Source organism: Egretta garzetta, unplaced genomic scaffold, assembly GCF_000687185.1.
Source record: "Egretta garzetta isolate BGI_Z169 unplaced genomic scaffold, ASM68718v1 scaffold13, whole genome shotgun sequence".
NCBI lineage: Eukaryota > Metazoa > Chordata > Aves > Pelecaniformes > Ardeidae > Egretta > Egretta garzetta.
In genome coordinates, this window is record NW_009259239.1 from 3,145,304 (window position 1) to 3,162,556 (window position 17,253).

At 38.5% G+C, this 17,253-nt stretch overlaps 1 protein-coding gene across 1 annotated transcript in view; it reads left to right on the top strand.

Moving 5' to 3' along the window:
- The window catches only part of EIF3H (eukaryotic translation initiation factor 3 subunit H), a 70,357-nt gene extending 53,316 nt beyond the window's left edge, over positions 1–17,041 (top strand). Inside the window, exons 4-8 of the mRNA XM_035891589.1 lie at positions 1,419–1,518; positions 2,949–3,098; positions 11,478–11,598; positions 14,125–14,257; positions 16,702–17,041. Coding sequence (XP_035747482.1) covers positions 1,419–1,518; positions 2,949–3,098; positions 11,478–11,598; positions 14,125–14,257; positions 16,702–16,799 — 602 coding nt within the window. The 3' untranslated portion in view covers positions 16,800–17,041. The remainder of the gene's footprint in view (positions 1–1,418; positions 1,519–2,948; positions 3,099–11,477; positions 11,599–14,124; positions 14,258–16,701) is intronic.
- The last annotated feature ends 212 nt before the right edge of the window (positions 17,042–17,253 follow it).

The window sequence follows — 17,253 nt, forward strand, 5'->3', positions numbered from 1 at the left end:
TTGAGAAAAATCCCACCCCTGTGCCTACGCCAGCCTCAGCAGCAGCTAAGTCTAGACAGGGTTTCCTTCTTTCTGTTTATTTTTCTTGCTATCAGAGCCCTGATGTGTACGTTTTGGAATGCTGGAGTAGCTGCTTCATTTTTATTCCTTCATCTCCCCTCCCTCGTCGAAGGGGCTGGTGGAACCCGACCAGATGTCTAACAAACCCCGCTTGCTAGCGTGTCTGGCTCTGTACGTGACTGACCAATCATCGCACGAATTGCCAAGTTTTTTTTTTTATACCTCTGACAGAAGCATACAAAACCTGGACTGTTTCTTAGCACAAAGATTTTTTTCTTTTCTGCCTATTTAATGGTGTTTCCTCAAGCTCTCCAGACCAGATGTTCTGTGCTGTATCAGAACCGTAGGCAATTTAACAGCTTTATAGCCTCCCCCTCCCCAAACACTCACAGTTTGCCATATCTGGCAGACTTGCATATAGTTTCCAGCTGAGAAGTAAATGTAACGTCCTGAGTATCTGTCAGAAAAAATACTAATGAATACGATCAATCTTATGAGCTGCCCCAAAATTGTTTCAGTATGTTAACAATTGGATTACAGTAAAGAACAAGTTGTTAAAGTATACTTATATTGGCTGGAAACATTGCATCATCAGACCTTGATGAATTTTCCACTTGTTTCAGTCTATTTTGGTTTTCATTTTATCACCGATTGCTAAAAGTTTTACTGTGTTAAGTTTCAGACAACATGAATGTTAACACAGCTTTTATTCTCATGTTGGCATGCTTCAGCCGTTATCATGCTGCAAGTGTTAAGCTTCTTTGTCCTAGGAATGTAGCAGTGTGTTTAGAAAATTTCCCCCTAAATTCGGTAGAGTATGTCAAGGCAAAACTAATCTTTTTATATACCAGTTACATTGTTATGCATGAAGCAGCAGGGTAACTTAATCTGAATTAGCTTATTGCTACTCTAAAATTACAATGTTTTTTGTATAAAATGTAGATTAATGAATATTTTAATTTACTGCATAATGACTGGAGGGAGAAATCTTTGTTTAAATGAGGTAGCTCTTACATAAGTTCTGTGGATAGTTCATATGAAAGAAAAGAAAATGTGGATTAGAACTTTAATGGGGAAATAATGATGTGAGTAGAATGGGTCTAGATCCCCCCATGTTTTCCAAATTAAGTTTATTAATTAGCTTCATTGTATGTAGCTGGATGTATTTTACATTTCAATTCACTAGGTTTACATCCACTATAGTCTTTCCTGTGCTGGTTGTCTTAATTTTTTTTAATGTCACTACTTAGTTAAGTTGTTTTCCTCCTGTTTATGTCAACCAGGTATTAAAAAACAAACAAACAAATAAAAAGGCAATCGGGTTAGTAATAATATGCTTCCCTCATTTTTAATTATAGATCCCATTAAGACTGCCCAAGGGTCTTTGTCTCTAAAGGCATATAGGCTGACTCCCAAACTGATGGAAGTTTGCAAAGAAAAAGACTTCTCTCCAGAAGCGTAAGTAACTGAAAAGAATGTTTACTTATAGGTTTTGCTGGATTATTTGTGAGGCAGAAGGGTACACAGGGTGATGAAATACTGTATTTTAAAATCACATGTAATAGTGTGTGCTGGGGAAACTGGATATATACAGGTAGCGATAGGCGTGCACTGATACAGTGGGCTGAGAAGGCATGAAAGTCCGTCTTTGGACATCTCAATAAGGGCTGAAATGGTGAAAATTAAACTGATTTTGGAGATGGTCAGAGAGCTGGCTGTTAAGGACCATGGTGAAGACAGCTGTAGCGGGGAACAAAGTCAAAAATACAAAAGAAAGAAATGGAGAAGGGGAAATAGCTGGTCTGTCTTTAAACTCTTTTTTTTTTTTTTCGCAGAAGGAAAATTGAACAGGTATTCTGGAATACCTGTTCTTCTGTATTTATTCCATATTAACTCCCCTGTGTGGACACAGTCTTCTGGAGTAAAGTAGGATAATTACTCCGTTTCAAAAGATTAGCCTCTTGTAATAGATGAGGCCTTAGCTGTCATCTTTTTCCTCAGACAGCTTGGTGTTCAATGGCAAAAGCACAAGCACTTGTTAAACTTCCTTCATTGAGGAAAAACAGAACCATTTCATTGCTTGGTGTCTAAACATAACATTTCCATGATGAACAAACAAATCTGTGCTTAGCAAAAAAAAAAAGGGGGGGGGGGGGGGAAGGAGGGGAGGAAGGCAAAAAGCAAAAGTTTTTATTCCAAAATCCAATATGCATATAAAGAAGTTAAGGTTATATCTCCTTAGAAACTTACAGATCATGCTTTTATTTCCAGATTTTATGAAAGGTATTATTGTCTACTTTATTATAAAAGCAATAATAGTAGTTTGTATATTGTAAAAAAAATACACACCGAAATATTACATTTTAATATCCACCATGGAATTTAATTATTCCAAAACACACACTATTTTGTCAATCTAATTTTTGGTCACTAGAAATTTTAATTATTCAGCTATTGGGGAAATTGTTTTTCATTGTAGTAGTTATGACTTTAAAGGTATTTCAGTGTCATGTGGTAACTAACTGTTTACTTCAATTTAAGAAACCCTGATGGCAGGGAAATCAGTAAAATATTTTGGAAGGGGCAGAGTTAATCCTGTCAGTACAGTCTTTTGCTGGAGGCTTTTTCATGTAAGTAATGTATTAGCAAGCACAGCAGCTGCTTAACTTATGAGAGTTTTTCCTAGAGCAGCTTTTTCTAGTCTTTGTAAACGTGAGGTTTTGCCATGCAAATGCTCTCTTACCAAAACTTGACTGTTGTTTGATTGTGGAACTATGAAAATCAAGAGTTTTTACAAAACTGCCAATTGTTGTTGCAGCAACAATTCAACAAAAAGAACAAGAGAGTTACTGGTTATAGTAATACATATTTTAAAAATCTTTTCACAGCTTGAAAAAAGCAAATATTGCTTATGAAAACATGTTTGAAGAAGTGCCCATTGTAATTAAGAATTCATACCTGATCAATGTGATGTTATGGGAACTGGAAAAGAAATCCGCAGTAGCCGATAGACATGAATTGCTCAGTCTGGCTAGCAGGTAAGTACTTGTTACAATAATGGATGTATTTTTATGCGCTTTCCCAAACCACAGTTTAACACCTTGGGTGAAATCCCAGTCTCATTACAGTTCATGGAAGCTTTGCCTTGACTTTTAATGGGGTTAAGACTTTACCCTTCATGTTCTTTTGCTGCATGGTAAAACTATAGCATTAGATTCAAGGACTAAATTCAGTCTGTAATGCTCATATTTCTGTACTGCTTGAAGTGTATAATCTTTTCACTAGTGTAATATTTCTTCAAGAAAATATTGGCATTCAGAAAACTCCGGGAAATAGATCTGGAAATAAAAATTGGTTTTGTTAAATATTCTTTAAGTAATTCTATAAATTACTTTAATGAAAAATAAATTACATTTATTCTTTTTTGGTAGCAGGATGCATTTGAAAATAAAATAAAAATAATAAAGCCTCTGTCTGAGAAACCTGCAAAAATGCTCAGACTGATTGTCATGACAGCCAGCATTCATGATACCAGAAATTGTTCAAGAGTTTCTAGAATGATCTTCTCATAACTCTGTCTAAGAATAACATTTTGTTCTTGTAGCACTTTGCCCTGAAAATACTTTTATGATAACAAAGTAGGCATGACCTCTAGCAGTATGATCAGAAATTTGGTGGTGCTTAAATCTTACCACAACACAGTACGGTTAACTGGATTATTACTGGGCTGACCAAAATAACCAGATACACACCATGATGCAGTATCTTGTTGCATGTAGAAACTGGGATTCTAAGAACCTATTCACTAATAGGTTTTTAGGGTGTAACTCTTTTTATGTCGAGGTGTTGTCTGCCAAGATTCTGATCCCCTCTGACAACCAAGTAATCTGAATGCTAGTGGCTTCTCCCCCTGCCCCATCATGTAAGGCTGCTGTTAATGGATCCATATTGCTAGTGGTCCATATGTTGCCTGCATTAGCAGAAATTTTCCACTCTATTTTCTTTACTTGAGCTTATGTGGATGTATTGAGGGACCTGATCGCTTTCAGAGAAATTGGCCAAGAGACAACAGGTACAGGGTTAAACCCTGCCCCAGGGAGTTTACACATGTCACAAGAGATACTTAGTCAATAATTTCATCCAGTAAAGTTGTGACTTCGCACCTTGGAATTAAAGAAGTGAAGAATTTTTGCCAAGATGTTCAGTCTGCTTGACTTTGCAGGCTTTCTGTCAGGCTCTTTCCTTGTTCAAAGATCACAAAGCCTTTGCTTTAGAGTGGGCACTGGATGTAGGTGACTGATTCCTCATGAGCTCTACCACTTCACTGGAAAAGGAGGACTGTGCTGAGGATACAGCAGGTTTCCAGGTGACCTGACAGCATTAGCCTTGATTGCTTCTAAGAGTTTGCTCCTGTAAAAGGGGTTGGGATTACCCAGCACCCTGGATCCTAGCACGGGCCTCTGCTAGTCACATGATATGGTTCTGGAAATGGAAATTAATTTGAATAGATCACAAACCACAGTTGAAGTTTTTCCTCAGCTTTACATCTTACGTAGTAACTGTTCCGTACCATTGCCCTGACTCAAGATTAAAGATAAGAACTGCACAAATTAATTTCCTTTGTGGAATGATGGTGCAAGACAGGCTTTTGTGTTGGTCCTCACATCTGTAAATGAGATGAGCAGTGAACAAGAAAAACATGAGCCCAAAAGAAAAAGGAAACTCCATACTTTGTGTTTAGGAAGCCTTCGCAACAGGAGAAGATGAGAACTCTTGTCTTAACGAACCAAAGTTTCTTTTCAACAGGTGTTTTCTGGGAGTAGTGCAGCACTGTTCCTGATGGCGACACAGGTGGAACTGGATTCTTGATAAACCTGCTTAAAAGTGCCTTTCCAATTAAGTGTGTTTCTTTGAACTTAAACAGCTACTATCCTATATACTGGCAGCAATTTCTTGAGCTTATTGAAGTCTAGAATTTCCCACTAATGGGGAATTAATTCAACAGATTCAACGGTTTTCAGAGGTATTTCTGAATTATGTCTCATGAACTGTCTTTCTTGGCAGCATTCTTCTGGCTCACCTGGTCTATTTGAGGAACTTAAGGTGCTCAGTTTTGTTTGAAGCAGAGAAAAGTTTTGGAAATTACCCCAATGGGTTTATTTGCAGGTTTTTTAAGTGTCTTTTTTTTTTTTTTATTTTTTATAGCTGCTTTTAATTACGAGGCAGGTTACATTCAGTGATATCTTACATTGATATAACTGAGAGGGAAATTAAAACATTTTAATGCTCATTTATTCAAGGTAGAGTGACTTATACTGCCTGCTGAAATATTTAACTAGTTTTTACTTGAATTAAAAACCTAAGATTACTCTCTCAAAAAATATATTGCCTGAAGTAGGGGCCTTCAAACCCCCACTATTCTGGAGTTTTCATTTTGCATTTCCTTATTTTTGTCTTGTGGCTAAAACATCTCAGGTATCAACTTCTAATTTTGGTGCATTGCTTCCTCACTTAACTTTGCTATTGTAGAATTAGTTGGCAGTAGCTTTGTCTGCTTGGCGTGAGGGGGTGTGTGAGGGGTTGGGGGCTAGGGAGTGTTTTGGGGGTTTTGTTTTTGTCCTTTGGGAGTATCCCTGAACCTTTTTTAATCTTCTGAAGCAATGGTTTTGGCAATGAAATTATTTACCCATAGTTGTTCTCTGGAGAGTTTGTTTCATCCAGATTCTCACATGTTCAGCCACCCACCTTGTCTGAGTTAGAAGCTGTGCCTTTTTGAGGTACTTTGTCTGCACCTTAATATCTTTCTCCTTTTGAAGTACATTTGTGATAATTGTAGTTTACCTTTTGGGGCATAAATTTGTGTTTCTTCTGTGAAATCTGAATTGACTGGAATATTCTAGGGGAAGAAGTTGAAGGCAGACTAGCACAAGGCTAGCAAGTAATAGCAAGTAAAGGCCTTTTGCTCAAACTGTTATCCTCCTGCTACCCTTAAGGACCAAAATGTCTTGAAGACCTTGGAGTACTGCCAGTCTTTTGATAGAGACTCAAGAATTAAAATCCTGTCAGATAATGTTCCAGATCTTCAGAGAAATAATTACAACCAACTTTCCCATTCTCATCCATCTCTTCTCTATTCTATTGATGATCTAGTTTAAATTAAAAAAAGCTTTTTTTGTGGTCTAGCTTCATAATAGCGTTGTTCTATAATATCTCAATTTGTCCCAAGCAATTTTTCTAATAGTGTGCGTCAGTAGAAGCAAACATGTGCTGAACATTTACTGCACTAACATGTACTTGGCAGATAGATTTTTCAAACATCAGATGCAGTATTTTTGCAAAAGTGACATGAGGAGGGTTACTTTGGCTTTCGAAAACAATATTAACCTTTATACATTGTACTGCTTATTCAGAAATCTCAATGTGCTTAACGGATTATTAAGATAATTATGAAAATCTCTAATTTGCAGATGGGGGAAGCTGACACAGAGAGGGTAAATGTGTTGCCCAAAGGCACACATCAAAGTCAGAGTAGAAAAGGGAATGGAGCTCCTGACTTAGATATCTCATTCAAACAAAATCCTCTTAAAAAGAGCACAGGTTGAACTCGGGCTGAAATGCTGAGATGTAAACAAGTTCTGCTAAGCGGTGGGAACGTTCCTTAGAAATGTTTAATCAAAAAGATGTGCTTTCCCCAGTGGTACCTCTCTAATCCACCCAAAGCTGTTCCCACCAGGAAGAGAAACGCTGCACAGGGTGGCACCTTTCCCAAATAACAGTGACTCTGCCAGGGGCCTCAGTAGAGCTGATAGAAAGTGGAAAAACGGGGCAGCAGACTCAGCATTTTCTTATGCTTGCTTTTGCTGTTCCCTTTTCTCGTCTTCCTTTGCCAGGGTGCAAAGCAAAATGAAATGGAGTGAGGGGATCCATTTATGGTGATGGTATGAGAGTTTAGGGGACCATCTTTTCTGGACACCTCCAGCTTCAGAATTGTTATACCCCAAAATTAGGTGCATGGGTGCAGCGCAGTGATTCAGATCTCGGAGGCTGGGCGTCTCTGCTCCCTCCTGGGCCAGTGGAGGTAGGTGGGCTTCTCCAAAAGTGCAAGCTGAGGCCCCTGAGCTGTGTGTGGAGACTGTTAAAACCAATGAGCAGGACACGGGAAGCTGAGAACGATGTGAATTGCTGCCTCTCTTTGAAGCTTTGGTGTCTGACTTGAAGCTGCATTTTGGGTGTTTCAGACCTTTAGCGAGTGTGTGTCTGGAGTCCTGTCCTGATTAAAGATGCTGAAGTAAATGTGGGCTTCATGTGTAGTTCCCCATTATGAATCCTACAGAAGCGGAGCCAGTTTGAGGTTCCAGCCCCAGCTGCTTGCATCATTCCTCCCCACTACCCCCATTTCATCTCTATACCCCTCCCACCCTCAAAGATTTTTATTCCCTCATCTGTTTCAGAATATGGCTGTACAAATAGCTTTGTGGAATACTTTGGTGGAAAAAGTCAGGCTGATACTCTTCCCTTCCAGCCTTTCCCTCAGTCTCCCTTAAAAAAAAAAAAGAAACCCCAACAGAGGGTGGTTTTGCATTTACAGTAGACTATTTCACTGAAAGAGTTTGAAGTGTGCCCACGCAAACAGCTGAATCCATACAGCTGAGAGTGCTGTAATCCTTGGGCAACGCAGGGGGGAGCGGCAGGAGGATGCTGGTGCTGGAATCTCTTAAACTGGCTTTGCTTGCAACAGCAAACTGCACCTTTGCTGTCCTTAAAACATATCCGCAAAGGGAGGGCCTGGGTGGTACGAGCATTCCCTCAGGAAGAGGGAGGCTTGCACATGGGTCTCTTAGCCAGATCTCTATCCTAGCAGGATGCCCTCGTGTAGCGAGTGATCCGTGAGTTTGGTTAATGCATAGTTGTTGCTTTTTCCTCCTGTGGATGCTGGACCATAACACCGCCAAATGCAAGGCTCGCCAGTGGGAAGAACAAGACCCAAAGTACCGTGGCTGTTAGCTGCAGATTAGGCTACTCTGTTCGCAGGTTTCTACTTCTCACCCTCAGAATTATTTGCCCTTTGTATTTGATAATTGTTAAACAAGGAATCAGAAGTAATCCATGTGTCAAGGACTTAATTTCATATCAGCCCTTTTGGGTGAAGGATTATACCCCATCAAGTATAAGGCTGTTACAGCAAAAATGCGCAGCCCAAGAAATCGCTTTGCAGGCTATACTTTCCAGTCTGTTTTTTTTCTAAACAGACTTTGACAGTTTACCTTTAACAGTTTGCTTTTTTGGCATTTTTGAGTATGTCATCCAAGCTACACAGATAAGTCTCAAATGATAAATTTCTAGAAGTTTTACAGGTCACTCACTACGAGTGAGTGATCCTAATAACAATTCAGGTGAAGGAGTGCTCTCACCTTAGATTGTTTCTTCATCAAATGTGTAAGAATCCACACGATAGATATTTTTTGACTGTCCTAACTGCAGGAGAAGCTCCGTTCTGTTTTTTCCCCTTTTATTATCTATATTTCTCCCCCTAAAAGAACACACTCCCCGTGCCTGGACTTTCTGATGCTTATTACGATAGCAATTCTGCAGCTGATACTTTTCTCCCCTGAAGATTCACTGATACCTGAGGCGTGGTGGTCTCCTGGTGCTGTCTTAAGGTGGAGCTATGTCTTTTAGTTCAATTCAAGAGCATGCTGAGGTCATCACCACTGGGTGATCTCAGACCTGACTTGTTTCAGATGAAACTAAACAGAAAATAGGCTTTCAGAGGGTACCTACTGTGCTTCAGCCGCTAATGGGCTTTCAGATCACTGGACCACGTCAGGACTAGTGATCAGAAACCCCCCTGAAACGCATGTAGCGTGGACATTGGTTTCTCAGCACCAGCTGTTTTGTTTTATAGATCTGTTCCTGTTGGTCTACACTACTCGCTAATCTAAATGTAAACTCAATTTAATTGACTCTTTCGCTGAATCGGCTGACTGAAATGCATCCATTAAAAATGCAGTTTGTTTATTATCGATGCCCTCAGAACAACAACAAATGCAAGTGCTGAGCTCCTCGTTGTCTACGTTTGACGGTCGCAGGGCCTTGTAGGAAAGTGAGTCTTGATGGTGATGTGAGCAGTATTTACTGGCACCCCCTTTTTTCTTACAAATTTTTTTTTTTTAATTTTTAATTTTTTTAGTTGTATAGATGCATAGGTGGCATTTAGGTACCTGTCAGTGTCATCTTTGAGATCTGCTGTAGGGGAGTGCACAAGGTAAGGAGGAACCTAAAAGAGCCTTTGGGCTAAGTAAGTGTATGATGAGTCTTCCGGGCTGGAGCAATGCGATTTAACTTCCTAAATGTCACCAGAATAAACTTCAGCTGAATAAAACTTGCTTAAACATTGTATGTATACATTTTTACAAATTACTTCCTATTGGTCTTTCTGGTTTTTTAAGAGAGGGAGGAAAAAAAGGGGTATCAACCACATGAGAACTGAGGAAAAAGCTGGCCCTGTATTCGCAGCATACTTATCACTTCATGTCTCAGTTCACATCTGTTTAAGTTATCTGTTTTTAGCTTTTTGTTTCCCTGGCAATGAGAGCAAACACTATATTACTGCGACTTCTAACAATAACTCTCTGTTTCTGTATTCTGCGGTACTAAGCTGGTCCCAAAGAGATTCACATAAAATCATGCTTTGTAACCAGCTATATTTCATGCGGACACTATCTGTAAAATAATTATGTATTCCTGATGTCCCCATACCCTACAAGGCTATTAGTGTGTACCTACATAATCATTTCTGATAATATCCAGTTCTAACACCAACTCGGTATAATATAAACTCTATAAAAACCTGAAAGTACGCACACCCCTAAGCCATGGCAATATTCCACCGTTCTAAATAACATGTGCTTGAAATGTTCCACCAAAAAAACCCCAAGAAGTTTAAAAATAATTATTATAGTGGCGCCTTTCTTGCTGCTGTGTAGCTGAAGTCCTCTTCACCATCTGCCCCTGTATGCAGCTGAGATTTAAAACTCTGGCTTGTAAATAATTGTGGTCTGAAGTTACTGATACAGCCTTTTGTTTGGTGGGCAGGCAGCTCAGCTAATGAGATAGCCGTCCTAGTACTCGGAGGCAAGGGTGTCCTTAGCTACATTCTCAGCAGTTATCCTCTAGTGCCCCAGTACGTTACCAGCTTCTGTCTCCAGCCATGAGTTTTATGGATTTGGGGAATAATTTATACTTAAAAAGTGATGTGCATACTATTACGTATGTGGTTCCCTTTTCACTTTATGTCTCTCCCAGTTAAGAGTTTCCCCAGTCCGTAGGCTGTAGGATGCATTGTAAAAGGCAGAAAGAATCTCAGATAGTGTGGAGAAGCAGTGACTGAAGGATATGATTCTGACATAGAAGTGCACTGAACTTTTTATTTGAAAGAAACATTTATGAAAAGCAGTGGATTTCAGTTGAGGAGGAGAAGGATGGAGTTTAGCTTTTTGAGTCATTGGTCTTCAGCCAAGTAGGACTGGGTAAGGCTTAGATCAGAGCCAACAAACTAGCTTCTGATCAAAGGGATCAACAGAGAGCACTAAGTATCCTTCTTTTACTGCGCTACCCTGTAAACACAATTTAGGATGAATACTGTCTCCATGGGCACCAACCTAAAAACTTCCAAAACTTTAACTTGGAAGCTATACCTTAAGTTGAACATTCCTGCAAAATACTGAATCCATTGCTAAAAATGGTTACAATAAAAGTTGTTTAACAGACTGCGTTTGTCTGGCCAAGGCAGTAGATCGCATAACTGGAACTGGACGCGCCCAGCCTAGCTGCTTCCATGTTGCCTATGGTATGGAATGTGGAGCTGGCTGGACTGGACGCAACACTCCCTCTCAACAGCTAAGATCAAGCGATGTCTGCTGAACTTCCAGGTGTGGTTTGATAGACTAGTTAATGAGATGGAGTTCTGAAGAATATTTAACTATCCCTGCAGTGGGATAGTTAAATATTTGTGAAAAAGCTAGCAGTAACTTGAAACCAAACTCTTTGAACAAATCTCCTGGAACATTGTTCAGGGTTGCATGTCACAAAAGCATCAGACTTTTTCTTTTAAATGTTTGACCTGCATCTGTAATGTCAGTAAATTCATGCAAGGCATTGTTTTTTTCCTAATGAGGAAAAACCTATGAGGTTCCGTACAAAGGCCAAACCACTTAAATGTGGCAAAGATGCTAGGGAAGGAGATGCCATGTAAAGTATCATCAAATAAATACATGAACAAAGATAACCAGGAACTTAAAAATCTGCAAACTGTGCCATTAGTATAGAAATGCTGGTCAAGTGATTTGAAATTAATTTGAAACCTTTTTTTTATTTTTAATAAATTCAATATTTCATAACTGTTTCTTGTGTTTCAGTAATCACCTGGGGAAGAGTCTGCAGCTGCTGATGGATAGAGTGGATGAGATGAGCCAAGACATTGTTAAATACAATACCTACCTGAGGAATGTAAGCAAACAGCAGCAGCAGAAACACCAGGTTGGTAACATGGAAAACCTGAATGAGAGGATTTTTTTCCACAAAATATGGTTTGGGTGATGTTACCTAAGACAGATGAATTTGGGTCTAAGTAAGATAAAAATTCTTACAGAAATGTATCCAATAAGTAGATTTATAAAATGTGTTAATGGGGAATTATTAAATGGATTCACTTCTGCTGAATGTAGTGTGGATTGGTCTTTCTTTGCTATTTTACATGTTTGTAATAGATTTATGGTAAACCAAAATCATTGATAAATATACTGTGGACACGGACATTAGAGGTTTAGTAAATGAAATGGGAGAGCTGAAACTACAAGTGAATTGTTCCAAAACAAATGGTGCTTTATTACCATCACATGTAGTCATGCACCTAGAAATAAAGAAACACAGTCCATGTTTAAAAGACGGGAGAACGTTCTCTGAGCAGAAATGACATTTTAGTCATGTTTTGCATCAGTACATAGTGATTCTGATCAGGTGATGCTGATTTAATTCCTGATGCCAGGGGGCCTCTCTAAAATCCAAAATAGTCTGATTAAAGAATACTGAGTTTGGAGACTGGCTCTAGGTGGCCCTGCTTGAGCAGAGGGGTTGGACAAAGTGACCTCCCGAGGTCCCGATCTGTGATTTGGAGACGGCATTACTTTATTTGCTGTCGCTGCATTTGATAAAGCAATACTGTGTCTAATTATAGAAGAATGCTGGTAAATTGGAAAAAAGCACTATGAAAATGATTTAAAAGCCTGGAAAGCAGATCTCAGTGAACACAGTTCACTTCATGTGATAAATTAACGAGTGACTTGCTTACTCAAGATGTACCTGCGTGAAAAATAAATCTGAACTCTTTAATCTAGCAGACAGAGATATGACAAGATTCAATATTGGCCAACTGAAAATGGGCTAGGCCACTTTAAAGATAAAATATTGCAGGTACTGCTGCACGAAGTAGCTAATTATTAAAAAGAGCACCTGTGGTTCATGTAAAATGCTTCATCACTGACTCTTTTAAAATCAAAATTGGCTTTTTTCACTGAAGTAAAGTGTAGCTTGAACAGGGAGTACTTTAGGGCAGCAGCACATGATCAGTGGTCTCTGTAATTCCTGAGGACATAGAAGCTTCATGCATGTTATCTTCAGAAAATTTATTTTCCTTTGCTGCCTAATTTGAATAGAAAGATGGCATCCACTTCAAAGCTTTTTGTTAGTAACAAGGGGATCTATTTATTTTGAAAAGCAGAGCAAAGTAGGTTCCATGGTGTCTCGCTTCATTTCTTTACTAACTATAGCTGCTTTAGTAGTGGCTCATTGCAGCATAGTTAGTGGTCTTAACTTCATTTTTAAAGTGGAGCAATTGTGATTAAGAGCAAGCCGTTTCAATAGAGAATAATAGGCAGACTGCTGAGAAGTGAATGGGGTAATGCAAAGAAAGAAGAAACTACATGCAATTCACATACAAATATGGGCATTTAAGATTTTATTTTTAACATTGTCCAAAAACATGTATTTGTCACTACTACTGGAAAAAAAATTACTTCATTTGAGTATGCCACCAAGTATGAACTGTTTTCAGGCTCTTATGCACAGATACATTTAAGTAAGTGAGAGAAAACACCCTGTACTCTTTGGCCTGTTTATTTTAAAGATTTTGTGTGTGTGTGTGTGTGTGTTGAATATGAGGGCTTCGATAGACAAACCTTACAACTAATTCCTGGCTGTGACATACAGTATGAAGTCTCACATACATGTTTTTGAATGTATGGACTTCTGCAAGAAATGGTCTGCCTTAATTTTTATAAAGTTTGAGTAATCTACATGGCAAAGGGAAGCACTGAAAATAAATCTGATATTATTTTTTTAATAGCAGAATAATTTCTGCAAACTGCTACTCTAGTCTATTCTCTAGTAACCCACAAAGAAACGGCATCAAAGTGGCAGAATATCTAAATAACTGGAATGGAGAAATGAGCTGTTTCGCTTTGTTTCAGCCTCCACTTTGTTCTCAGTTTAGAGTTAATATTTTTTGGCTTAAAACACCTTGTTTAATCAAGTTCCTTTCCCCTTTCACATTAATATTGTTTTGACCTTTAACTTGCATAAAATTGAATGTTTCTGGTTTGTGTAACTATTTGAGGTAATGGCTTCTCATACCTACATATTCCAAACTTGTTTTCTTCTTTTTGCATGGGGAAATGGATGCTTTTGTCTACCATGCTGTATTCTTCCTATCAGACACAGTATTTATCTCTATAGAAAAAAATTAAAAATGAACCCCACCACCTCAGTACCACGTAATTTTCCAGTGCCCATTTAAGGTGCCAACCTGGGGGGGGGGGAAATGCTTGTTGCCACTGAATTGAAATAAACTGTGAATTGCATTTGCATTATTTGAAATAAATTGAATTGCACTGGATAAGTATAATTTTGAAAACATACTTGCTGGTTAGGTAAAGAGCACCTGGAAAGAAAAGCTTTCTGCTCCTTTGGAAGTCCTGTTGCATTCTGTTTCTGCTGCTTTATTTTCAGTACCAGCAGAGACGTCAGCAAGAAAATATACAGCGTCAAAGCCGAGGAGAAGCCCCTCTTCCTGAGGAGGACATCAATAAACTTTTCAAACCTCCACAGCCTCCTCCAAGGATGGAGTCACTACTTATTGCAGGTAACATTCTAGCAGCCACTTCAACTCATCTTTTCATATATGAATGTTAGCTTGGGAAGAAGTGCAGTTGTTACCTTAGGAAGCATCTCAATTTTTCATCACCTTTGCCATTATGGTGTGATGTTTTGGCATTGGTAGCATTCCAAATACTGTGCTTCATGTGGTCAAAGGCAGTGGTTTCAACCTGTGATACAGCCCTAGTGTCTGAAGTATTAAAAAAAAAAAAAAAAAAGCTAAAAAAATCCAACATTAATGCTAGTAGGCAGTCCATGCCTCTGTTAGAAAGTAAGCTTCCATGCATAGAAGAACTTTAAACCATCTAGGTAAGTAACAGAGGCATGTTGTCCATGCAGATATGAACACATGTAATTTTTTGAAAGCAAGCCACTGTGTTTAACCAGAACAGATGTATAAAGCTTTAAACTTGATGTATGGAGACTTTCTCCCTCTCTTTCTTTCTTTTCCATGGTACCTAGCTCCTGCTTGACCTTCTGTGCCTCCTGGGTTAATGGGAAAGGGCAGGAGCAGCAGCCAGAGCCTCTTCCTGGCTCCATTCTGAGAGGACAAAATGGGATTTTAAATGAGAGCTGGAGAAATGCCCCATGGAGGAGGCTTTCTGCCTAGGTGTAACAACCAGTGCAGTCAATAAGCAGCTCCCTGTGCTCGTACCCCAGCTCCTCCGTCAATTCCAGAAGCTGGGGGGCTGGAATAAGAAGCAGGAATAAGCTGTTTGGGTTGGAAGTGCAGTTGCCTGCAGCCCTAAGTTACTGATAACATCCCTAGGTATTGAACTGGCTATTGCAGCAGTTGAGAAGATTTTACTTTTAATTTCACACAGAATTGGGATAATTTATTTGATTTCCACAGCCAGAGTTTTAGGGAAACTATCCCCATCTTCCTGCACCCCAAAGTGAATGAAAATGTAAATGGGAACAAAGCATAGGTACAGGTCCCAACTCCCAGTTTCTTCAGTTTACTGGTGTGCTGCAGTACGTAACCACAGTTTGGTACAAAAGTCAGTGCCTGTCCTGTGCCTCCTGGAAGGGTAAAAATATCTGGGACCTCACAGTGGCAACAGAGAGCAGAAAACCTAAGTGCCCTGCTAAGTAAACTAAATTTGGAAAATGTCATGAGAAAGCACACTGTTTAACTATGGCAGGCTTTTTGGATCAGTTAGCTATTGCCTTGTTTTGTACTGAGACAAAATTAAACCAAAGTCCTGGTAATTTAGTGTACAGAAGAGAGTGCTTTGACATTAAAAACAAAAAAGTGAACTCTTAAATTTTGGAGTGACCAAGAGATGATTATTTTAATATTGATACTGTTTCACACTGCTTAGAAGTGCTGCTCTTAGAAGAAATAATGCTCTTGATTTATTATTCCTTCCAGAGTCTTTCAAAAACTATTGTTTTGATAGTTTTTACCAGTTAATGAATCCTAGCAGCACTGAAGTATTTAAACATTCAGCTTTAGCATAGCTTAATGCAACAGAAAGTGTGTATGTTTAATGAAAGTGATAGCTTAGGATGAATCATCTTTTACAAGAGGAGGAATTGAAAACTATTAAAGGAAAAAACAGTTTTCAGCCAAAGCACTCTCTTCATTTATTCTTTTACCATAGTCAGGGGAAGAATTGAAAGCATCCACTTCAACTTAGATGAAGTAAGGTTTGTGGATAAAGAATGAAACTTAGCTCTTTTGTCTCTGAGGCATTTAAAAGCTTTTCAAATAGAGCATTAAATTGAGAGTTTATTGGCCTCCTAAACAATCTTAATTTTGATTAAACTGGCTTCAAGTTTTGCTATTCCTAGCTAACAAGGGAAATAACTTGTAGCAGTACATGTATAAAAACATTTTGATGGGCACATTTGATTTGTAAAGCACTGACAAGTCCTCATACCCTGATGATTTTTGAAATGGCTAATAAAGTGAACTGTTAGGTGGAAAAAAAGGGCTAGCAATATGCCAAACAGGAGGACTGCAATTTTCAGTCTGCTACTGAAAAATACTTGTTACAAGTCTTTTAATAGGGACAGCAGATGCATAAGAACAGAACTGAAATTCAGTCTTGTAGTATTTTTAGAGCAACGAAATTGAACAATTAATGTGATTAAGCTTCCAGTACAGCAGCAAGAATTGTTTATTCTTTTTATTGTCATATGTCTTTTCAGAAATTGTACATAATAGAATTGTAGGAAAATTAAGGGATTTTTGAGCATACCAGTTTACCTATTCTGCTAATTTAGTTTCTTCTTCTTCCCAAACCTATTTGGGAATACTGAAAATGTAAAATTCCTAAGTGTAGAATAGTTGAGCTGGTTTGGTTGCTTCTCTGTATAAATCCTGAATGATTTATGTACATTTAGCTTTTTAAAAATTATGTTCTAGGACGTCTTTTGGAATTTCAAAACTGACAAGGGTTTACTCTTCTTTCCTATTGACAGGTCAAATTAATACCTACTGCCAGAATATTAAGGAGTTCAATGCGCAGAACCTGGGCAAGCTTTTCATGGCTCAGGCTCTCCAAGATTACAACAACTGAAGAAACTTTTCTGTAGTCCTCAACAGGAGAAGTTATTTACAGTTTTATACTGTTCGTGATCCTCTTGAAAATTTAGTGTATTGGGAAGAGAGTCTTGTAAAACAGAGTCACCTTGGTTTGTGTAGAATTCTCCTGTAAGAAAAATAAAGGCAAATTTTAATGATATATTAGTATTTCCTTATTTGTTGGCCCTATTGGATTGGAATTTTCTGTGGTCACTCAGGTTTTCTAAATGTTTGGCAGTTGCTCGAGTTTAGTCATAGCAAATAATACAGGTTTTATTTAACTTGGAATCTGAAATAAAAACAAATTATTACAAATGTTCAGTATAGCTGACTTCACAGAAGAAATTTAAGATTTCCCAGTTTTGATTGGGAACTTACAACCATAACGTGCAAGCCACTTGGGGCGGTTGCTCGTTTTTATTTTAATCTGTTTGGACAGTGTGGTGCAA